Below are 25891 nucleotides of genomic sequence, written 5' to 3' on the forward strand. Positions count from 1 at the left end.
TAATCTAACATGAGAAGAAAAGAGAGGGATGGAGAGAGGAAAAGTGGAATATAACACGCAGGTAGGCTTTTAGTCATGGCAGTTTTATGAATCACAAAAATTTCTTTTCCCAAGGAATCTCTGAAGATCAGAGTTAGTGAAAGATCAGCCGTGCTCTAAGCAGACTTCTAAAGCTCTTCAAAGCAGACAGTCTCATAATTTTCTTTTCTTTTACTTGTCAAATATTAATGTCGGAATGTAATCTTCTGAAGATAATAAAAGTTTGAACCATTTCAACCTTTTAGCTGCATACTCTGTGTATTTAGCAAATAGAATGACAGTTGCAGTGCTAACCTTGCTGTACAAATTCCAGGCTGCCCCACCTTTTTTGATTAAAATGGTGATTAGGGTTAAAGGAGATTATAGCAATTTGCCAGGGTCCTGTTTCACTGCAAGCTCAAGGTAAGAGAGGGTGATTCAGGTGCCTGCAGAAAGATAGATTATCACGGGTTGATCAAGCTTCAAGCTTCTATGGATTTTTACTACCTTTGTTATTTGCGTACATTCTCCAGATTTTACTGTGCAAGAAGGGAAATGCGTTCATTTTCTTTACACAAAAAAAAAAGTTAATATTTTCTCCCTCCAAAGAGAGATGGGTTTTCAAAAGGGAGCGTATAGGCCTTTTAAATTTTATCATATTATTATCATACCCTGGAGGTTTGTTGTTTTTCGTTTTCCTTTTTCTTACTCTACATAAAATGATAGGGCAATTGTATCTTGTACTTCAGATGGTAAGTTTAAACCCTATGAAAGTCTATATGCATGCAAACCTACATCAATTGAGAATTGCACATGATTTGCTTATTTGTGTAGAGAGATACCTGAGCCGCAAGTTGGCAATAAATATAATATCCAGATCTTGAATCATCTTCCTGTTTAAATTAAGCTTTTCAAATTAAAGTTTTGGGGTTAGATCATTAAGAAGATCAGGATTCAGTTCTGAACCCTCAATTTCATTACATTAGACACGGGACTCCCATCCATGTTTTCCCCAGAAGAGGACTTTGTGCATGCAGCATTAGGAAAAATTTGGTTGATTTTTATTTTCTTCACACTTTTACTGACAGAGAAGAAAATAAATACCTGTCATGAAAATATTAGTACATTTTTGTGTGTTTCAGTTTTGTGTCTTTAACCTCAGAGGACAATTTTACTTTTAGTATACTCTCAGAACTCCTGAGGCACCTGGAACAGAAGACATGCCCATGTAGTGGTAATCTCAATAGCATATGAGTACAGTATTACTGTGCTCACAGTTGCTGCTGCTTAGAGTAAGCTGTTGAAATGACCAGCTCCAAATTTCATTTCTGAATGCCCCATTGGTTTAGTCATCATTTGTCCTACTAAAGCATATGTCTGTTTTAATAGAGAAATTAGTGTCTTTTGCAATAAATCTTAGTCTTGAAGTGTACTTCAGTCAATATTCCCTTTTTTTTTTCTCCCTTACAAAGAGTAACTCTTCAAAGACTGCTCTCTGATCCTAAGTAAGGCGGTAACAGACCTCCCAGTCATCTGGACATGTCTTTCACTGGATCAGCCAATACCTAAATTGTTTATGTTACGTGTTTACTTGTTAAATAAATCAAGTGTGGTGATTTTGAGTCACTCTCATGTGGGAAATAGATCTGTAGTTAACTGGCCACTAAAACAGCCCAGCCTGGCCTGGCCAAGAAAGAAATCAGTAAAAGGTCAAGAAAGAGAGAGGGATCATTTAGGCCACCAGAAGATCAGAGGTATTCCAGTTTTTTCATAAAAACAATTTGCCCCTCTGATAGGATGCCCACATCTGTTCCTGAATGTAAGTGCAAGTGCTGCATGCCTTACCTATGCTGGTCTGTTTACTTCAATGGAAGGCACTGTATATAAAGTCAGCAGGATTTATCTCCCTGTTTCCTGGTCATGTCAATCCGTTATCCTTCACTTGTGGAAAATCTTCAAAGGTTCTTGGCCTGTTATACTAAATGAATAAGCCTGTGCAGGTTTGAAAACCTAGATTTGTTTCTGAGGTTTTTGTGTGTGCTGTCCTCCCACTCTGAGGATTGTATAAATCCCATTAAAGCAGCAGCCTCTCAAACTGCTTCGGCAGGTTTTGGTTTTGGTTGTGGGGTTTTTTTCCCCCAATATTCGGATGCATAGGTGAACTTCTAGAATTTTAATTATGTCTATCAGATGAGCTGCAGAAATGTAAAAGGGTTTTGGATGAGATTTAATTTTAGATAGCAGCTTAATTAACTGCATTTGTAAAAACTAGTGCAACTTTAATTAAATGTCTCTACATTAATTTAGTTATTTAACTGAAAATTTATTGGAATAGTCCTTACAATTTATAACTCTTTCTGTTTGAGGATCTTAAACAACAGGTCATAATAGTAATTAAAAAAACCACACCTGTATTTGAGCTTTTGCTAGATTTCTACCAGCTTTTTTCAAATAGCAGAAAGGGTTGTTTTCTCCTATATTCTTATTCTGGTTTATGGATTTTATAACAGGATTGGACATCTGAAACCTCAACCTATAAATGATGATTGAAGAAGTATTCTTCTCTTCTCATACGTGTTGGGGTTGGTTTGTTTTTATCCCACGTCAGCTTTTGTCCCTTTTTCAATGTCATATTGACTCTGGCTTGTACTACCACAAAGCTACCACTCGCAAGACTTTTCAGGGCACAGCTGCGTTGGGGTTAGTTGTGATGCACAGGGAAAGCTGTTTGAGTTCTGGGTCTGCAAGATTCTGTGCTGGCAGAGGTATATGAAGTAGGGGAGCAGGTCCGGTAAGGAGAGCAGGGGCCCGAGACTTTAATCCTTTTGTAGTCTTCCATAGGAGCCCACATATTTCCAGCACAGCATGTAGCTTCTTTCCGGTTCCCCGCTCTGCTCTGAGAGACGTGGAGAGACAAAGAGAGGCTGGAGCACTATGCATCATTAGAGCAGGGTGTGCAGCTATTTAAATGAAACCCCGTATTGTGTGTCCACCTTCTCTCATGACCTGACGGCATGAGAAAAGGTTAACCATTTCTTTTCAACAGTTAGGCTGCATCTACCTGAAGTAGAAATATATAATATATATGTTATACTAAACATTATATATAAATTACAATTCATTCCAACTTACCTTCCATTTCTGAACCTATAGCAATGATCCAGTGGTAGCACTCAGAATTTCCAGTAGTATATGTTTTCCTCTAATTGAAATTATTTCCACTGCCCTATGTTTCCCTTACAATTGAAAAGTGAATTCCATTGATACTTTGCCAAAGAGACTGTTCATAATAATTTTCTTTTCCTTCCCAACACCTATTGCATGCATCAGTTGCATAAATGGTAATTGGAAGCCTTTTTAGCACAGCTGGATATTTTTGATTGATTCTTTTCATCTGAACATCATTCATTAGAGTTTCTTCATCTTTTTGTCTGCAGTGCACTTTATCTACAGAATGCTGGGATCTGTACAACAAAATAGAACAAAAAGTACAAGGACTTCAAGTCCTTCCGTCGTCATATCTGTCAGGTTATAAATTTCAGACAAAGCAAACAACCCCATTTGCTTGCCTTCCTTGAGGTACCTGTTTATCTTAAGTTATTCCATACTGACAAAGAAACTATGAGAAGTTGCACTTGATTGTTCCCATCCTCCTTCTTGTGATTTGCATTACTACTACCATTCCAAATGGTAGTAGTATATACTTTCTTTAAAGTATATACTTGTAAAAATACAGGCTGGCATTTAGAAAGGCTCAGGTTTGCTTTTCAGTACACGCATGAATATTATGGTCTCTGTCCCACAACCTCACCCTTTCCATCAGTAACTATATTAATCATAGAATCATAGAATCATTAAGGTTGGAAAAGACCTTATATGTATATATAGAACTTTTAATTCTCTCCTGTTCCTTGTTTTAGAAAGAAGCAAGATTGCCATCATGACCAACATTATTTTTTTGAGAATTTTGTAATTAAATGTTTTGTAAAAAAGAAAGTGTTACTGGGAGAGATCAACTAAGCATTTTTTTTTATTATTATAAATTTCAAAGTGTAAAGACTTTTGAATTTATCTAAGTGAAACTACAAACAGCTTTTTTAAAATAATGTTGCTTTCTGTTTCATTTTTTCTCAATATTTTAATTTTATGTCCCAGGAAATGTAACCATATTTTCTGCTTAGCTTTGCCACTACAAATACAAAAGTGGTGTGTGAATACTTAACATGTATAATATAAATAGTTGACATTGTCAAAGAAAATAATATACGTGAAATAAAGTACTCACTGTTTAGGTGAGTAAAAAAAACGAGTTTTCTTGGAAGTGTTGGAGTGAAATTTAACTATTAGTCAAACTTTCAATTTTATCTTCTTTTCCAAACAGCAAAAGACTAATTTAGCAGACTTCAACAAGAACTCTTACTTCTAAGATGGTCAGAATCTCAGATCTACTTGTTATTTGGGGAGCATTACCTGATTTCCTTCACCTAATTAACTGATGGGAATTCTTGACTAAATGATGTATTTGGGGTAAATAGACAGTCTTTCTGTACTTTTTTATTTGCTGTCATTGAGATGCTTTTTTTGTGGTACAGCAGGTTCTTTGAAGTGAAGTTTGATTGCTATGTATTCTTAAATTGTTCAGTGAAATAAACAGTAAGAGAGTAATTTTCCATGAAGGCATAGTGTAATACGTAGAACAGAAAGTTGGGACATTAGGTTTATGAACTCATGAGCCATTTTTCTCCATGGTAGGAAGTGCTTCTAAATGAACCAAAATAACTTGTTTAAAAGAAAGTCTGAAGTAATGAACAACGTCATTATGATCTCAACCTACTCGGCCAACTTATAAGATGGGTGGTGCTGCTGCTAGGACTATTGCTGTAGTTTCAGTGTCTCTGATAGCTGATGTAATGTCTGCAGACTGTTAGAGCTTAAAATAATACACACTTATTTTAAAAGGCTGTTTGCTCTAACAAAGAGTTCACATTCAAATATTTTGTATCACCTGATTGGTATAGAACATGTCTAGATAGTAATAATAACAGTGTTTTCTACAGTAATATTCTGAGGGACTACATTTCTTCTATACCATCATATCAAGAATGTTTATCTTAAGTGATTTCATAGTCACTCATTATTAACTATTGTAATAAAGTCCATCTTTCAGCTCTTTTGGAAGGGTTTTGCTTAATGGCCCCCATGTCCAGGTACATTTCAGCCATACCACCTGTTCTTCAGCACAAAGGGAGATGCCCAGGCCTGAACATTTGGACTACATTTCTTCTATACCATCATATCAAGAATGTTTATCTTAAGTGATTTCATAGTCACTCATTATTAACTATTGTAATAAAGTCCATCTTTCAGCTCTTTTGGAAGGGTTTTGCTTAATGGCCCCCATGTCCAGGTACATTTCAGCCATACCACCTGTTCTTCAGCACAAAGGGAGATGCCCAGGCCTGAACATTTGTTAAGCTTCAATGTTAACACACTGTTGAACTTCAGAAAGGTCAGGATTCAAGAGAGGCATCAAATCTGCAGCTTGTTCTATATCTTTGAAGCACTGCTGAAGTGAAAGAACCTTGCCTTTCTACCAAGTATGAAGCAGGTGCTCAGTTACAATTAATTGTGATATGTATTTTGCTTTCCCTTTAAAATAATAAATAATATTCAAGTCTGATTACTCAGTAATGTGCCTTGGGTTTACAAAATTATACAGTCTCATTCTGATTTACAAAAGGTGGTCTGATCAACAAGATTTTCTTTTCTCTGTGCTTACTGTTACTCCTTTCAATCTTGTTAATTCTCACTGTTTAATAGTAAGCATTTAACTGAATATTTATTCCCTCATTCTTTACTTCTAAGATCGTAGTCTGGCCAACATCCAGACCTAATAAGATCTTATGATGAGAAGTGTCTTGGTACCCTAAGAATAAGTTCATAGTGTATGAAGTACAATTTTTAGAACATGACTTCCACTGTTCCTAATATTGTCTAGTTAATATATCCTGGTAACACAAGGAAACCTGTAAATGGATCATTCAGCATGCATTTATATATATATATATATATATATATATTAAGGTTTGTTTTGATCCCCAAATCCCAAGTATTGGCATAGTTGACCGCTTCTGCATTCCCAAGTTTATCCACATTTCTTTTACAGTTGTCAGTTCAATTTTATGGAGAAGTCACTCAAAATAATAATAAAAACAGAATCAGTATTTCCAGAACACTAAGTATTAGGCACTTAGGACATGGTTTAGTGGGCATGGTGGTGTTGGGTCGATGGTTGGACTCGATGATCTTAGAGGTGTTTTCCAACCTTAATGATTCTATGATTCTATATAAACAGTAGAATTCTTAAAGATTAAGGCCAGAACATTTTGAATATAGATACTATAGCTAATATGAATCTATTAGGGAAGAAACGTTAGCTGCCAGTATAGCAGTTGGTGAATGGTTTCCCAATTAATAAGAAAATCCCACGTCTGTTGTTAAACAATTTCAAGTGCTCATAACAGTGGCAGAAAACTGGCAGGCAAAATGGTTTTGCTGATGTAGGAGTTGAGATTAGTAATGAATTTTCTCAAGGGAACAATGTTTGAACAAGTCCAAGGTTTCATTTTAAAACTTTTAAAACTAGAAAATAAAGGGCTATATTAAAATTACATCTTTTGACAGCCTAACTTAACTTTGAAGATGCTGCTCACATTTCCAGTGTTACTGATTCTATCTTGAACAGTAATGCAGACACAAATGAGCGATTATAGCTCTCGGGATATATCTCACTTCTGTAGCTTTAGAGGATGTAGTCATGACTACATGTAAAAGTGCATAGTCAATGCTGCTGAACCTGTACTGGATCAAAGACAAGAGACAATGTTGGTCCTGGGGTGAATTAGTTCTCTGTAAGTGAATTGCTTGTGCCTCCTTAAGTCAGTGTATTAAACCTTGTGCAGCTGGATGTTAAAAACAAACACAAAAAAACCTTGACTGTTTTAAAAATGTGATATTTCATCAGTTATTTTCCGGAAGGCCTTCAGAGGTCTTCAGGCAGTTCAGATTTTTGCTACTTACAAAATGGCTTCACAGGAATGATTTGGAGTTTCTGGTGGTCTTATTGAAGCAAACACAGATAAAGTTTCATTTTTTTCTTGCACACCAATGTTCTGTACATTTTAGATATTATTCTGTACTTAAGCAGACCATATTTTTTATAAAGTTTTCTAACCATACTCAGAATAATTTAAGTTCTGGGATGATTTTGGAAGAAGTTGTTGTATACATATACTCCTACGCATATGTTTACGTGCACATATCAAAACAGATTTTCTGACAACATGGGAAACAAAAATATGTTTGAGAGCTGACAAGCAGGTATATAATTTATTCTTGCAACACTAGGCTATCACAACAGACACACAGATAGATGGCTGGGAAAAAAACTGTCAAATTATTTTAAGTAAGTGCCTCTGTCTAGATTTTGATGGTTTTACCAGTTTCAGTGGAAAGTATTTCAGATTGCCACCAAAAAAATCACAAGTTGCCATGATTTTTATTTCTAAGCAGCGCAGAAACCAGGCCAATTGTTCTGTAGTATAAGTTTGGTTGGTAGGTACTGCAGTCAAAATATTGCATCATGTGAACTTCATGAAACAGAAACACGAGATGTCCTTGTTGTTGAGCCACAATTGGAGTTCTCATATTTGCACTGGTCAGAAATGAAACGTCCTATTATCCAAAAAAAAGTGAACTGGAGTGGGCAGAAGAGTAACTTCTTTAAGAAGCCTAAGCTGTAAGTTGCTATCATAACAGGGATTCTAGTAATTTTTTTCAGCTTTACTTTTGGCCACATTTTAAAGAACATAGGGGAGAAGCTGGCTTGCTATGAGGCAGTGCAAGCAGTGCATTTTTGAAATCTGGAGGTTATAGGGATGACTGCTAGGGAAGAAAGAAAGAAAACACAGAAGGCAGGACAAGAAAAAATAGAAAACACTTAAACTCTGAAGAATAACTTAAAACAGGCAGAATATGATAGTATGAAGCAAATGACAGGAGCCCAAGCAGAATCTAATAGGAAATTGACAGTGGTGAGGAGGGGGACCAGAATGGGGGGATCAGGTGAGGGAGCTTCTTGTTGGCATTGGAAGTGGGAGTCACAGCAGAAAGGATTTGCCTCTTTCTTAAGTATTGTATGCATCACTTTGCAAATTTACCTTTCAAAAGAATCTGAAATATTATGAAATTAGTACACTTTACTCACATGAGCTTATAAAGTTGTATTTTTCCTTTACCAAATTCTGCACCCTTCAGATACATCGTCCTGCCAGTTGTTCTCTCGTATGATGAACATGAACAGTACAAGATCTGTATTTCTGGTTTCCTAGCTGTTGGGTTTTTTCCCCGTTTTCCTCCCTGATTGTCATGATTGTTTTCCCTTGTACAAGACAAATGCTAAATAGTAAGACAGTGTAATGGTATGGGCAGCTGAACTAGAAACACACTGATAGAGTGGATGTCCTTAGGGAAATGCCATGGAATGGTCTACAAGGACATATATTTCAAAATTAAATGCAACCCCAGTTTTGTTGTGGATGTTTTTTTCTAAAATACATGTAGGCTTGGAAATTTTGCCCATGTGGGTTTCCTACCAAATTTTTCAGTCTCACTGCACCCTGTTCAGTTCACCAATTCTTGTATTGGTTTCTCAAACTGTAGCTTTGAAAGTTCACTTTGAGATTTGTACCTACCTTACAGCCTCATATCTGCCACTGCTGGCAACCCAAAAGGATAAAAATTACCCAGTCAAAAGCAATTACAGATCATCAGAGCGGAATCTGGTTTCTGCAGCCAGAAAGCAGTTATGGACATATAACTGTAGGCCAGCATTGCTATTCCAGCAGTACTTAATCAAAGCACTTGTTTGTTCAGAGGAATCTTACTGCATGGTGGAGTTATTGACTGAATAGACTGTCTAAATAATGGCTTCTGTCTTAGGTTTGGCTGGCTAAGAGTTTCGTTTTTTTCTGAGACTGTGGGGGAAGACTATGGAGGTTGTGAAAAGACCTACCAGGGTAGAAAAGAAAAGACATAATAGGATCTGCAGAAAGCAGAGAGAGTGAATTCTAATGAGAGAAAGAGAAGGGAAAAGGAAAAACCTTCGTACAGTGAGGTTTTACTTTTTTTTTTAACAGATGAATTTAAAAAAGCGTAAAAAAATTAAAGTATGTAACTAAATGATATTAAAAGACGAACAGAACAAGTAAAACAATAAATGGACTGACAAAAATGTCAGTTGTATAGTCATGTGTTTATTATAACCGAAACAAAATTTCATCTATGTAATACTATAAATAAGGACTGTCATTATTGATTCAGAATGGACAAAGAAAAGCTAACACACTAAGACAGAAAGGTTTCAGAGTTAAATGACTCTACATCCACAATTTTATTCCTTGGGATTTTCATTAAGTTAAAAAAGTAAGTATGAACACGAAAAAACCCAAAACAGTTAAATCTTTGTATCTTCTATTTGTAAACTTCTGCTTGTAAGTTAATAATTTCTAAATAAAGTTACACAAGACTCAGTGCTGCATGAAATTCCTTTGCATGTCTCATTCAAATGTATAAACTCATTGCAGCAAATAGTATATTGAACAAACATGATTTCATTTGCTTTTTACAAATGATCTGATTATTTGACATAATTTATCAAAAAGCTTACATAAACTTATTTCTGCCTTCAGATTTCTTTAGAAATCCTAGCCATCCTGATGTATTAACCCTGTTTGTCATTTGGACAATGGCATTGCTCACCTAATTTTAATGGCATCCGTTTGATTTTGTGATCAGATGATCCTACAAAAACCTTACCTAATGGGCAAGTGACCATTTCTATTGTCATATACAGGTGGTGTTGGTTTTGTTTTTTTTTTTTACTTTCTGTAATCCCTGAGAATAAATTCAATCTAAGAAGTGTTAATGAAATTTTATATAAAAATATGGCATCTGATCTTGTAGCATTAAAGCAAATAGCAACTTCATTGTTGGTTTTACTGGAAGTAGAATCAAGTCCATCCTTATTTCTTAAACTGTACACATAGTTTTAAGATGCTCTTTCACTGATTTTTAAAAGCATTTTATAGAAATAATGAGGGCCTTTCATAGAGATCACTCTTAAGTTTTATGAGTTATAAGAATGGTTTTACTTTTTTTTTTGTCTTGTGGAATATTTTTTTGAGCAAGGCCTTCATAATTAAGTCTTTCATGAATAGTTTTTTTTCAAGAGAATGTTCATTTGTTTCCTTTATTTGCCTAACTTGAAGGCCACGTGTCAACTTGTCACTGTGATAACAGTAGCTTGTAAGTTAGACATTCAGAAAGGGTTTCTGACTTAGTAAATTAAAGTTTTGTAATTGCCAATTAAACTGCCTGTCAACGTATTATATGGTGCTACTATACAGATACTGCAAATTCAGGTTTTGAGGCTGGCTTCAGACTGTGTTGGAAATCTTGTCTTTGCTTCTCTCCTATTGTTACTCCTTGTTTCACAAACAGTTGCATTGCGCTCTCCTTCAGCAGTGCTTCACCGCCGGATCTCCATCTTTCTTACTGTCTTAATTCTCCAAGATCTTTTCTATTCTTAGAATTTCCCAATTCTCTGCTCTTAGAAACAAATGAGTAATAAGGCAAGCCTAAACAAATAAATAACTTGTGAAAAAAAAAAGTGTTAAAATACAGATAGCTGTGAAAATAAGGTGGTAAATTTAAGAGAGTTTTTTATGGCATTCAATAATAAACAACAAAAGCATTTTTCAAAATGTGATTTATTATCTGGAGGTTAAAGGTTACTTTTCATATTTGAAGCTGTGCAGACGGTAGATGCATTTTAACAACACTACCACAATATTTATGCTCCAGAGTATGTTGCATTCATTTTTGAACTGATATGCAAAAGAGCTATGTTTAATGTTTGCACTAATATGAAGTCTGAAATGGCAATAGTCAGTGCAGACCAGTTACAGTTTTCCTGGAAACACAAAATATCGTGTCTTTAATTCCACCGCCTCCTGCAGGGCTGCAGCTTGAAGTTTTGTTCCACTGGGAAGGAAGAACCCTCCCTCTGCTCATGGGAGGATCTGAATCTGTGAAGTGGATAGATCTGGAGATTGAACAAAGCCAATTTCGAAGATTTTAGTTTCATCTGAGACATTTACAGATTGACAGTGGTAAATAGGGTATTCAGCTTTGCAAAGAGAGGGCTAATAACAACAGATTTAAGAAGAAAACTGTATGTAAAGTTACTGGAATTACTTGAATAAAATTTATGGCACTTACCAAGTGCACTGTATAATGATTTTTTTTGACAGTGATGGTTTTCTTGAATACATGCATACGCTGTGATCCTTCATGCCAGTATTAACTCTCAACATTCACTATATACCATCCTACATTCTCCATAAATATGTGGTATAATATTTTTTTTTTTTTATAAATTATAAATACCTTTTCTTCTCAAATAGATTAAACTGCGGAAATAAGAGAATGTATCTTCCACTTTAAATTAGAAAGAGTTTTGTATCATTGCGGTCTAGCCATATGGGCTATATATAACTTAGGTTTTGCTTTCATGTGACTTGAATTCAACTCACAGATTAGAAAGTATAAATATAAAGACTTTGACCAGCTGCAGGATGAAGACAGCTCCTCTCACAAGTCATATTACACTATTGTAAGAGTTTTGCCATTATCTTCAATCAGTGTAGTATCAATCCTATCAGCAATTGTTTCCATTTGAACTGTTATTTGCCTAGAGTCATTTCATTATCTTTCAGTGTGCTATATGCATGTCTTCCCCAGGGAGAAAATGAGGCTTTTGTGCAAAATCAGGAGCTGTAGTTGTATACAAAGAAGTGTCAGATAACAGGGAGCATTAAGCACTGATCGTATGGATGCTCCCAAGCTTGAGCAGCTGCTGGGATTATAGAACATTCTGCAAAAGTCATTGAGACTGAGAGGCCATCTTCAAAAGGTTCATTGGACAAGAACAATAAATAAAAGTTGGTTTAATCCAGCCAGTCTGTAATCTCATGAAATGAAGCTTTTCTTTTCATGTTGTGTCAGCATTTGATTGAGCAAGTAGTTTTTATACATCTTGAAACAGAGTATTATACTCTTGAGACTGCCAGTTGTAAGAACATGGATGAAACAAGCAAATAATGTGAATAGATCACACTGTAATGAAACTGTCCCTACTGACATTATCTTACTGGTTTCACCCTGTGCAGCTAAAAAGGAAAACAAATAGCTGATCTATTTGGGGAAGTTTTGGGGCTAAGGATTATATAGAGTGAATAGATTTATCACTATTGGTGTAACCAACCCTCAAAGAGGAAAAGGAGGATAGAGCAGAAAATATGCAAGAGAAGAGATACGGGATTAATACAACTGCTGTTGCACATAGAATCCTTTATTATTACCCTATAGTGTCCCCCAGTAAAGAACGTTTTCGTCTTACCTTCCACCTTCTCCTGTGCTTTCCTGTATTCCTCTTCCTCCATGCATTCCTTCTGTCAGTCTTCCCAAGAATCCTCCTCCTTTGCATGCAAACTCACTTAGGAAAATTAAACTTTATAAAAGTCATATTGATACGTATCTTTAGAGGGTTATTCTGAGGTGTCTGTCTTAGTATAAGCGGAATTGTCTCAGGAGATACATATTTCTCTTCATTTCTGATCGAGGAAGGCTAATTTAGCTGTCTCACCTTAGGACTCCTAAGTTAGGACAAATAAATCTCACAGTCTCCCCTGTATACCTTTCGGCTTGGTATTACATATGTAGCAGCACACTCAGTCTAAGCAATTCTTCATCTCTTATTTATAAACATTATTAGATAAAATTGAGAGTTTTACTACATATGTATGAAAAATGTATTTTCACTGCATTTGGGGTAGCAACATGTGTTTTGAAGTGTGAATTGAAATGATAAAAGAGAATGAAGGTACTCAACAACAAATTAAGGAGACAAGAAAGAGAAAACAGTGAAAAAGACAGGACCGAAAATTGAAGTCCCTCGAATACTGATGGAATGATAATCCCAGAGGAGGCAGAGGGCAATACAAGTGGAAGGGAGCTGAAGATGGTCAAAGAAAAAACTTCGAAATGGTAATCGGGTAAAAGTAGTGCTGAGTAAAGACAACACTGAATGAAGCCTCTGTTTCTTCTAGAAGTACCCTATATAAAATACAGGTCTGGGCTATGAGCTTCTTACTTGCAGTGATGAGCAGTTATTCCCAAAACTAATGCTAGTAACGGCACTGGAGATTCACAAATCTGGGGAAAAGGAGCAATAAAACTATTATGATAAAAGATTGATGAAAGTGAGAGAATATAACAAGAACTATAAAAGAATAATCTTCACTGATGATGCTCAACTGATACTGGAAATTGCAGGCATATGTTCTCATATGGGACAGCTATAAAATAAAAGATTTCTTGCATGACATTCTACTTACAGTTCTCTAAGTCACCAAAGATACATTCCCCTTGGCACAAAAACTGTGTATATTACCTGACCTTTCAGAAACAAATGGTATTTTCAGTGCAACATGAATTTATTAATTTTTTTTAGTTTAATGAGAGAAAAAAAGAGAAAGAGGGAAAAAGAAAAGCAAAAAACCCACATTAAAATCTTCTTAAGAGACAGTAGGGCTTTACCTCAGGGATGGATTATGAAACATTCATAAGAGCAGTTTCAAATAAAGTGCAAAAAAGAAGAATGGATTTTAAATTGTTTAGAAATATTCTTAAACAAGATAGAAAGGAGCCAGTTCTATTCCAAAAATGTAAAAAGTATAATGAAGAGAAATAACAGTATTTTAGCAGAGAAGCAAAAGAAATAAAAAAGGCCACAGCAAGGTGTCATTTTTTATGTCTTTACAGTTGTATATTAAGGAGACCTAACTATGGTACACCTGATGTTACTTTCCATGCATGCCCCAAAAGTGAAGAGACAATGCCTAAAAGAAAGACAACTATCAACCAACCATGTTAGGGTAGGAACAGTAGATGGTTAGAGCCTAAAAAGACTAATGTTTCAGCAACAACAGTATCATAATTAACGTTTCAGCCTTTTCCTATTACAAAATGTTTAAACATATATTTAGACTGAGGATAATAAAATAATCAGGTAACAGAAGCTCTGTAGGAAAAATGCAGGGGAAGGGTGGGGCAATGTCAATGTAGCCCTACAAAACTTTTCTCTACCTCTGAGATGCCTGTATACTATTTTAAGAACCATCATAAGAGTGTAAATGTGATGTACCTGAAATCTAAATGTACCTTTTTTTCTTAAGTGATGGGAGATGTTCATGGCCTCAAGACAGGTTTTGCAGTTCAATGCCCTGTACTGCCCTGCTGCAAGTTGCTTTTCTATAAGCATTTGACAGAGAAAATTTAATCCCTATCACATCTTTTGTAAAGATTTCTCACTGGAGCTGATCTTTTCTATTGTTTCCTGTCCCAATCCAGATGCCTTCACTCATGCAAAACAGTAACTTTTTCCATGAATAGTGTCTGAAATCTGTAAGACCTCCTGTGGAGTAAGATGCTGCTTAGGACGAATGTGACGGAAGAAATAAGGATGCACTCCTTGAAACTCGTGAGGTAGAAATGGGAGAGAAAAAAGTATCAAGTTTGTGCAATCACTCACAGAAAGCACAGAATCAAGTTACTTTACATTTCATATTTTGAAGTAGTGTATCTTACAACTTTTTCCTTTTTTTTAAGTTGCTGAAACCTTCTTGATTTAAAATGGTTGAGCAATTACCTGTATGTAGAATTGATGACAGTGTCTGGGGATTAAGAGGGAAAGAGGGAGGAAAAGGGTGGAACTGACCTTCTATCAAATCTCCTGTGTTTCCTTTGCCTTCAGTGGAGGAGACCATCATCATTTACAGAAAATATAGGAGATGCCTATGAGTGTAACATGCTAATGACATTTTACAATTCTGGAAACGTTATGAACTTTATGTGTGAAATAGTACGTATCTTCAGTTTTAGGAATAATTTGTATTAGAATTCATTCCATCCTGCCTCCCCCTCCAATAATCTGAATTTCTGGTTTTGGGAACTAGGATTTCCCCTAACGTTGGTACAAGAGCACGTTGCATAAGAGGTGAAAACCTGGGGTTTGTACTTGAAGGAATTCCCCTTCTGTTCCCCCCAAGATTTGAAAAATAGGTTTCTCCTAATTTCCTCTATTTCCCAACAGAATGATTGAAGAGCATATATCTTCATATATAGACTATTTATGATATTTAACATAAATAGCATGGAAAGCACATGGCAGAAATTTTTTCTTATAAGTAACACTCATCATATCTTATAATCCAGAACCCTCCAAATACCCTGTGTTTTTAGCACAATTAAATCAGATCTAACACCACTGACACAGCAGAAATTTATATATTCATAGTAGGAAAAGGGAGGACTAACTATCATTTCAGATTTGTCCCTGTTTCCTGATTTCCTAAGACTTCTGTTCCTCAGTTTTAACTGCAATTGCTCACTCAACCCTTCGCTGTAGGTCACCATCATTCTTATTAATTTCTCGAGACTCTCTCCAATTGTGTCTCCTGGTTACAGTGCCTAGAGATGACCACAGTATACAGTATACAAGTCTTATGGATGATGAGTAAACCTGAAGGGTAGATAGGCTGTTATAAAAAAAAAAAAAAAAAGAATGATTTCCTAAGACTTCTGTTCCTCAGTTTTAACTGCAATTGCTCACTCAACCCTTCGCTGTAGGTCACCATCATTCTTATTAATTTCTCGAGGCTCTCTCCAATTGATCCACATGTCTCCTGGTTACAGTGCCTAGAGATGACCACAGTATACCACCTAAAAGTCTTATGGATGATGAGTAAACCTGAAGGGTAGATAGGCTGTTATAAAAAAAAAAAAAAAAAGAAGACTTTTATGTGGAAACATTTCAAAGCATATGGTGTGCAGGTGCCTTGATCTCAAAAGTAAGATTTGATCTCAGGAAGAATATATGCCACACTGAGCTCCATACTAGATGGTTTTACTTTCTACAGAACACATTCTGTCCCTAGTTGCAGATGCCCAGTTCCCACTGACTTTGGAAATGTCAAACTGCATCAGTTAGATTCATTTTAAGATCAATAACCTTCCAGAGGTTCAGGGTAGCATATATATTTTAGTTTATCTTTTCCCCAGCTTACAATACAGAACTAAGAGTATATACAGTTTCAGCTTTATGCTGAAGGCAGAACAGAAATCACTGAATCTACAGGTCTGCATAGTCAGAGCTCTAAGGAATGTGTTTTATGGGGCTGTATAGAAGATACATAAAGAAGAGCTTTAAACTAGGAATGATGGGGTTGGAAAAGGAGCCGACTGAGAACTTATGGGTGAGGATTAAAGAGCAGACCAGTATGGGTGACATTGTAGGGGGTGTCTGCTATAGACTGCCTGACCAGGAAGAACAATTGGTCGAGGCCTTTTACAGGCAGCTACAGGTAGCCTCATGTTCACAGGCCAGGGCCAAGGCCCCCATGGGGGACCGGCCTGATTATCTGCTGGAGGGACATCACAGCAGGTCATAAGCAATGCAGAAAGTTCCTGGATAGTATTGATGAAAGCTTCCTCACGCAGCTGATAGAGGAGCCAATAAAGACAGATGCCCTGCTGGACCTCATACTCACAAACACGGAAGGGGTCCTCAGGGAGGTGAAGGTCGAAGGCAGTCTTGACTGCAGTGACCACGAGTCCACAAGCCTGGGCTTCAGGAGAGCAAACTTTGGCCTTTTCAGGGATCTGCTTGGAAGAATCCTATGGGATAAGGCCCTGGAAGTAAAAGAGGTCCGAGAAAGTTGGTTGGTACGCAAGCATCACCTTCTGCAAGCTCAAAAATGGTCCATCCTGAAGAGCAGGAAGTCAGGCAAAAATGCCAGGAGGCCTGTATGGATGAACAAGGTGCCCCTGGCAAAACTCAAACATAAAAAGGGACTATACAGAAAGTGGAAGCACGGACAGGTAACCTGGAAGGAATATAGAGGCACTCTGTCCAAGCGTACAGAGATGTGGTTAGGCAAGCCACAGCCCACTTGGAGTGGAATCTAGTGAGGGATGTCAATGAGTATTTATATATTTGAGGCTAATGTAAACTGTGAATTGAAAACTTTTTAATTGGTGTAGTGCTGTTTTGTGAAGAAATAGTTGCTAACTATCATCATTTGTAAAATTACTTTCTTGGTATACTATAAAATTCTGCAAGGAATTTGGCAGAAAAATAGTTCAGATAGATTGATTAAATTACATACAAAAAGCAATATTAAAAGAGAATTCATGTGGCTGGAAAGTCAAGAATTTGAAACCTTTTTTAGTAAAATGCTCAAGAATGGAGGACTGCACAGCAGTTTCTTGAACTTTTAAAAGGCCGAGTCCATGCTCAGCTCCTATCAGTTTCATAAAATATTTTATACCTAACAAAAGTGCATGAATAGAAATGAGGAACATACAGTGACATGAAAGCCAATTCCCTTGCAGAACGCCCCCCAGCATGTGTGATGGCTTTTACAGCAGCAATGGAGATGTCAAATGTTAGGCCTCTCTGACAGAATATCTTTTATCCAAAACAAAACAAGTAACATTTTCTAAGAGAACTGTTTCCTAAAGATGTTTGTTCTTAAGATTTCACAGGGTTTACAAGTGTTTTATTCCCTCTCAATTTGAATGTTTTTGTTACTTAAACCATAAGACCTATCGTTCTTTCCTTAAGCATAGAGATATACGAAGCCTGAAGTTCACTGATTTAGGATTATAAAACAAAAGCCTAAGAAGCAATGGTTGGTTATTCGCAGTAGACATATTAAGTCAAGGAGATTGTTCTTCTATTTACTGTTTTCTAAGGCTCTACGCCCAGGGCTTTAAGATGCTTCCTGAATTTTTATTAGATTTTACTCTCTTGTTTCATCTGAAGATTAAAAAAAGCAGTCGAGGTACAATACATGTATCCTAATAGATTTTAGGATTTCTTTTTTCTTACTGAAAGGAGAATTGCATGAAGTCACTCAGATTTCAATCTGCTGAAGTATACAGTCCTACCATGACCCAGAAATCTTGGAATTTGAATTTAGTCTTTGTAACAGCTGTAAATGCCTGTGAGTAACATTACATTTATCTATTTTTTCTTTCACGTGGAAAATAAGCACACATCATGTTAATTTTGACACTCTCAAAATATTTCAGATTACAGAACTTTTCACCAGGAAACTAATTGTCCTTTCCTGTGCTTTCAACTCAGCAAATACCAAGACTTAAACCTGAAGTTCAGCAGCTGAGAACAATGACTATCAACTGCCTTTTCCCCAGTTGTTCCTCATTAACAGCACAAAGTGTGCCTATTTAAATCCATCCTTATCTCCTGATATACAAGGAATAGTGAGTGGCTGAATTCAGTAGCTATGGGAAGTACAGTAGATCAGATCTTCCTGTTTATTGATTTGTAAAGAACAGCCTAGTACTGCTTTGGCAACTCTGAGTCAGTGAGAGAAAAGAAAGAAGCTTTTCAGCTCTTGGGAGGAGAATTGCTGGGTAACATTAAAGAGGGTCTTGTAGAAGCCGGTTTCCTTTGATATGCAGTCAAATTGGATGTGATTGGAGTCAAGGTCAGGAGGCTGTGGCAATGTTATGAATATGGTGGGGGAATTAAAGGAGTGTTATTTTAATAAGTATTGTATGTATGCATGCTTGTTAATACAGAAAATTGCCCTTCTCTTTTCACGAGAACAGCTTTTGGTGAAGCAAATTTTGAAAAAGGAGATTGTGTGTCATTTTGCTGCTGCACTAAATATAGCTGCTTAGATGAGAATTTTCTATTTTCCTTCTTTTCTTGCCATTTTTCCTCAGAATCCCAGGCATATTCAGCCATTCAACAATTGTCTTAACTCTTTGTATTTTGCATTTTTTTTAACTAGTGATCTCATTTCTACTGTTTCATGTTAATAAGTAGTAAAAATTGCTACTCACACGCCTTCATATAATTTGTCTGCATTTAGACACTAATTACATGATTATGCTGCCCTATAAATTATGCTGCATGTGCCCTTAGATGCCCTTAGAAAAAGGATATTATTCTGACTTCAGAAGAGTTTATGCTGTTGCTGTGTTTCAAATGAATAATGATTTAAAGAAGTGAAGCTCAAATGTAAATATCTAACTGCACTGAGTGGGATAGGTAATATCTACCTGACCTCCCCACTCTTCTATCAATGATCTAAAAATAGAAAGTGAAGTAATTTAAGAAAACAGAACTTAACGAAACCCATTCCCCCTCCCCTATTTGAAGTTGTGTTCTTGGTGGATTGAAAGACATTCTAATATTTGGTGTATTTCATTCAGAAGCGAGAACATTCAGAGAAATCTGGTGAGGAAAAGTTCCATTGTCTTGGGGGGGGGGAAGACCACCACATTTTTCTCTACATTTTAGGTTGGGATTCTAGCACTTGGCTAGCATGCCCGTAGACCTAGCAATGGTGAATCAGGAAGAGGGAGAATTGAAAATATTTTTTCCGTCATAGTATTAATAATCCCCTACCAAAATAGCACATAACACTATTAAGTCCTTTCAATGACAGCATGATTTGGCTTAGAAATAGGGGTAGTAGAAGCTGCTGTTCATTTCCATGAGCATCAAAGACAAAAAGATCTTTTTTTCCTAGAAAGAACAAAAGTCAACTTAAAAATTGCAGACGTGTAACAAAGTGTGCAGACCAAACATAGAAAGAAAAAAAAAAGCTACTTAGTGCCTTACTTTCGTTGGCAAATTAAGATATTTCTAAAGAGATCCAACTACAAATAAATCGGGGTGGGCCCCATGAGTTATAATGTACAAAGACGTGATATAAAATCATATAGATTTCTGACTTGCTAGTTTCATGTTTTCAACTACATTGACTTCTCAGATAATGTCACTGGTGTCACATGTAGAGTTGTTTTGGGGTGGGTTTTTTGTTGTGGTTTTTTTAGGTGAATGCAAACAAATAACCACTCCATCAACAGAATGGGTTTTGAGTCATTGCTCTGCACATTGTTTCTTCTGAAACACTTGCATCTCTTCCTAGCCTTTTAGGAGAAAATTGGCAGTTATTTTCAATTATGGCAACTTGATCACACTACAAGAGGCTAAGGGATGCTAATTTAACCCCTGTTTCTGTAATAAGCTTCTTTGTTTCCTTGCTTATGGAATATTCTGAGAAAAATGTAAATATTACAAACATACGTGATTGCAGTTTAAAAATTAGAACGAGAAGAAAATTATTACCTTTTTTTTACAGGAAATAGTCTTTGCAAGACAGTAATGCTTTCAAGCAGGGAGAGATGAGTGTATAATGCATCTTTTTAGCTGTTTCACTAGCATGGCAGCAATTGAACCGAAGGTGGTTTTCCTATGGTGTCATTTAGGAAGAACTGTAGATGTTTGTGCTTTTTTGCTCAAGATTGTGCATTTGCATATTTACCATTCACATTGGCCAGGAAAGCCAAACACAGTTGCATGCTAGATCTCTTTAAGAAGCACTGCAAGAGACATTATTTGAATATATCAAGAAGGGAGATACATAAATAGTGTTTAATAGATACCTAACATTTTACTATTTTTGTATGCTTTGTTCTTTATAAAAGGGTGTGTCAAACAGAGGATTGTGATAGAGAAGTGAATTGACTTATAACTCGGGTGTGATTCTTGAATTAGAGTTTGGAACCCATAGAAGTCTCTTTCTGAATTGCCTCAATGCTAACGAGGGTGGAGGCATCTCGTATTCAGCTGTAATGTTCACCACTTGCCTGATGTTTTCTCACTACACGTGATCACTAGCTTCGTAGGCCATTTGTCTGTGACCATTTAAAAGTCACAGATAAGACTGTTTTTTGAATAAATTCCTTGCAAGGTTTGTTGAATGTGAATTCTTGAAGTGTGCTGACTACAAACAGGTATTCAACCAATCACCTTCACTCATACAGCATTGGAGCCACTTGTTTTGCAGAGTACATCTTAGCCTAGTGATCAGGGATCATCTGTCCGGGAGGTGAGCGCCCTAGAAGTAGTTTCCTCTACTGAACTTGTTCTGTTGAACATCAAAGCTATGGGGAAGACTGGGGCAGGATTAAGACACAGTGCTAGACCTAGGCTGAGTACTGTGTTGACCCAGTATGGAATTTATACATCCAAGAATAGAAAATTCATGGATGGAGAGAGAGACACCGTTTTTATAGCTCTTTGCTGAGGCCACTCATTATTTGTAGGCACAACTTTAATGTGTTGTGCATGATGGGGTGTGCTTCCTTCCTCTGTCACATTTTTCTGAATAGCTTAGCAGCTCCAGCACACCTTAATAGTTGATCTTAGGTACTTTTTGGGAACATGGAAAATACTGAGAATCAAACAAGTTAATTTTCTGTCTTGATCTAGGCCTGTTTTGCAGTGTGGACATAAACACAAAAGAATGCTCTAGATGTAATAAAAATGTTCTCATTTAAAACCCAGCAAAATTTTAAAAAAGGGAGAGAATTTAGTAGTAGACCCAAGTCAAATCCATCAAGTCCTTATTCTGGTTTCAGTGGAGCTGTTATAACAAGTGTTTTCAAGGTTGAACCCCTATGTTAGGTAAAGTACTTACAAACTATTCCTAACAACTACATGGCATAGCTTTGCTTTTGTTATTGTTGTAATTTGTTTATCTGAACCTGATTATATATTTAGTTCACATGGCTGTATTCAAATGATGGGAAACAGAACTTGTTTCATCAAATGTTTTCAAAGCCTTTAAAGGAGAGGAACTTTAAATAACTTTTTTTAATTCGTTCATTTGTTTAGCAGAAGCTGTTTGTTCTATGTCAATATCACTTAAAATCAGTATAGGATTTTTAACATTGCCATCTTCAAATATAACGTTTACTGCACTACTGTGGTTCTTTCATTTGTTACGATGGAAAGAAAATACATGTTTTGTAAAACTGGATTAAATAAGTAATGGAAATGCATGTCTCTTCAAGCATGCATCCTCAGTGAAGAAAAGCAACAGTTCAAGTATCCCAATTACAAAAAATCCTGATGTTTGTTTTTTAAGTCAAAATCGGGTATAAAAATATTTTGGCCAGCTAAAACCAAATTCTCATATCTTGATTCAGATAAAGCAATAGCTGACTCTTTAGAAATCCACCTATTGATTTTTTTTTTAGTAACATTACTTGTGGAGAAATACTGTAGAGAGTTTTACCTGAAAGATACCCAAATCCAATCCATAGTCCAATCTTGCATGTTATGTACTGGAAACAGTGCCTTTAAGATGATTACTTTTTGCATATTAGTCTGGCTAAGCTGATACTAGTAGGAAGAGACTACTGAAGTCGGCAGACATAATTTTTCCTTTGGCTATTGAGACATGGCAGGGAGTGGTATTTGCAAAACTTCATTAACAGTATATATGTTTTCTTCCATTTAAAGCAAGGAGAATGAATGCTTGAATCAGGTTGAAAATTTTGCTGTTTTCTTCACTCGCAGCTCCAGTTTTTCACAGCATCATTTTGTTCTAAGGAAAACTGCACTTGGTTCAGAGCATAGCATACAAAAATACATAGGGTACTGTTTGTGCTTATATTGGAAGAACCTATTTCACTTGACTTGGAAGAAAACAAGACAAAATTTAAAATTTGGGAATTACCTATGGCTTGTTTTTGAAAATGAATTTAAAAAAAAAAATTATGTGCCAGTAAGATTTTTTTTTTTCCAAGAATCACAAATCAGTTATGAAGACTTAGGTGGATATGATTGTCCTTCTCCAGGTAGTTAGGGTGTAAGCCACAAAGTCAAATCCAACTCTGATTTTATTGGATCAGAGACACATTATTCTGTAATTTTAAGTAATCATTGTTTGTTCAGTTGTGGGGTTTTTATTGTTCACAATAACCCCAGTTACTGTAGGTTTAAATTCTGTTATTTTATCATCTGCATTTTAGTCTTGGTAAAATTCATAGAGACTAACTGCAATAATCTTCCTTGCTCTCTATCATCAACAATGAGTTCATCTTTTGGCACCTAAAAGGTAGTATGCCGATACATCAATAAGTGGTATTTCCTGGCAGCCAAATGGAATAAATTTGTTTTCTCAGGTGATATTTCCTGGAGAATACTCAAGATTTTCCAATGTTTTATTCATCTCCGTATTGACAAAAATCTACCTCTAGACAGAGGTATTTCCTGGCTCACATCCAAGGCTGTTCAGTTTGAAAGTTTACCCTGAAGTGTGTAAGGTATTTTATTTTGCTGGATGTGCATATATGGCTAAAAATCTCAGTTTAATAATTTTGTGCAGCTCAAAGCTCACCTGGATATTTTGAAGTGATTGAAATTCTCAGTTTTAGCACGCTTAAAGAAGTTGTATGGGCTGTGAACTGGCAGTGGTCACACACACCAAAGGGTTCCCATACTCTGTTCTGACCACAAGCTGGCTGTTTTCATTCTCCTATATGAAACACTGCTCCCCACTGTGTATTTGTAGAGCTCTCATTCTCTTTAGAGATTCTGCATGCCAGAAAGTACTTTTTCCATCCTAGTTGACTTATTGAAAGGTAAGTACTAATATAAAGGAGGAGCCTTATGTTTCTTTACTAACAATAATGTCCTAATGACAAAATAGGTATGTTATGAGGTTTATTTTAAGAGGATTTCAAAGAGTATATATAATTCCATTAACATTTTTCCAGTATCTTTTTTATTTGTGTGTGTTTGTTTTTATGTATAAGATTATCCTCCTACTCTTCATTGAAAGGCCATTTCTTGGTTAAAAATAATATCACATTAGTTTATGCTTCTATACTTAAGCTAATGATATTGATGACCAGAAGCAGCCCTATCGTTGTTTTCTATGCACTTACAGACTTCCCTAGCTTATATCTATGTTGTGAATTAGGTGTGAACTCAAGCCCAAAGCCAGTCCCTAGTATGAAGTATTGCTTAACAGAACATCTGTCCATGCACTTCACTCTAGGCTGAAGTTGTCCTTTATCCAGCCTTCTTCTGCCCACAGTTTCAGAAGTTATACAGAGTTCAGCCTCTTCCTAGGCTTAGTCTTGTCTAGCTAAGCAATCAGTGAGGTTAAACAGAAAAAGCACAGGTCATAGGACTGAGCCAGCATGTGCCTGCCTTAAACCTACCAACATAAATGTTGCACTGTGACCAGTTCTGGATTCAAGAAAACAGTAGAAATAAGAACAGAGGCTACATGGTGATATGCTAGTAGCTGAGCTATGTGGGGAGGTGCCAGTCAACGGGGACTAACAAAAAATCACATTGATCGTGTCTGCGCATAGGAAGTCAGAGGAGAAAAGAAAGCATAGAAATGGAGGAAGCTGCGGGAAAAGTATCTGAAAAAGGGCTTGAGGAAAGAAAGGAAGGGGGGCTTTTTGGTCATAGTGTCAGTTTTGAAACTGTAAACAAAGAAATCGCGTCCTGATGTTAAATTTCTATTGTTTAGTGAAACAAGATTTTGGGCACTAGAGGTTATTTGGCAAACACACACAGCCATATCAAAGAGCTAGTCAATTCTATCGTTATTTTTCCCTTCTAACTGAATCGTGCCCAGTTATTATACAATTGCTTCTTTCTACCAACAACCAAAAAAATCCCTGAAAGTTTTAAAATGTGGATTGCTTTTTACTTGTGCAACCTATTTGTTTCCTTGTTATGTATCTCACAATTAGGACAATAAAAACAGACCAATCACTTTTACCTTCTGCTTTGCCAGTGTCGGTACAATGCTTTTTCTTACAGGCAATATTTAAGTTAAGTGAATCTGCTTCCTATCAGTTATTTTATTTAATACGTTTCTAAAATATTCTATCATTACTTTCAAACATTCTTCCTTGCTTTACCTAATCCCATTCTTAGGCCTAACTTAATGATGGTATCCTTTTAGTGTATAGGCTATAAAGCTGCTGGTAGATGTCATTCATACACTATGGAATCTTATAGCAACCGTCCCTTCTTGGCTGCTTGCTTGATACTTAACTGTACTGGAATTTTCAAGGGTAATGATAAAACCAATTTTAAAACTAGCATCTGTGTTTTCATGCAATACACCAACCCAACAAAACATTAGGATCAACATGTTCTTCAACAGACTATTCCAAGGAAAGGGTTGAGGGGCTAGGATTTGACTGATTAAAAGAGAGAAATGTTTGTACCAGATGCTTTTTGGTTACCCTCATTTCAGCATTCAGCTAAAATATAGTTATCATGTCCACATTAAAAGAGATTACTTTTCACATGATGATTTATAATAGTATACTCTCAAAAAGTACAGGTAGTTCTGTAAATGTATTAACATAGAGGAATGTTTCTGACTTCAATATTGGCAAACAGTAGTTGTATTCTCTTCAGGTACATAAAGTCAGGCCAATTTGCTATACCTTTATTTATCAGCCTTTTAATTTTTAACTTGTTCTAGCATCAGTTAAAGTTGGGGGGGGGGGACACCACCAAAAACCAAACCCAAACCTTTTTTGACCTCCTTTCTTTTGGATAAGACACATTAAATCTCAGTTAAGCCCTGAGGGTTAACGATTGTTGTAAGAGCCTGCTTAATTTTAAATAGAATGTTCTTTAATGAAAAAAGTATCTGACTATATTTGCTACTTGTTACTTGTTTAGATGAGTCATTTTTTTTCTGCTCTCTTAACAGGTGGCCATTGATGAGCGCATCAGGCAACTGCATGAAGCTCACAGGGATTTTGGCCCTACTTCCCAGCATTTTCTTACCAGTGAGTAATTTCCCATTTTTCTTGCTTA

At 36.2% G+C, this 25891-nt stretch overlaps 1 protein-coding gene across 3 annotated transcripts in view; it reads left to right on the forward strand.

Annotated features, from left to right (window-relative positions):
• DMD (dystrophin) overlaps nucleotides 1-25891 on the forward strand; it is a 1230427-nt gene that overhangs the window by 1074933 nt on the left and 129603 nt on the right. For all 3 annotated transcript variants that reach the window (XM_009283051.2, XM_009283049.2, XM_009283050.2), the window contains one exon: nucleotides 25785-25863. In XM_009283051.2, the coding sequence (XP_009281326.1) occupies nucleotides 25785-25863 (79 nt within the window). The remainder of the gene's footprint in view (nucleotides 1-25784; nucleotides 25864-25891) is intronic.

This window comes from Aptenodytes forsteri, unplaced genomic scaffold (assembly GCF_000699145.1).
Source record: "Aptenodytes forsteri isolate BGI_AS27 unplaced genomic scaffold, ASM69914v1 Scaffold2, whole genome shotgun sequence".
In the NCBI taxonomy this organism is placed as follows: Eukaryota; Metazoa; Chordata; class Aves; order Sphenisciformes; family Spheniscidae; genus Aptenodytes; species Aptenodytes forsteri.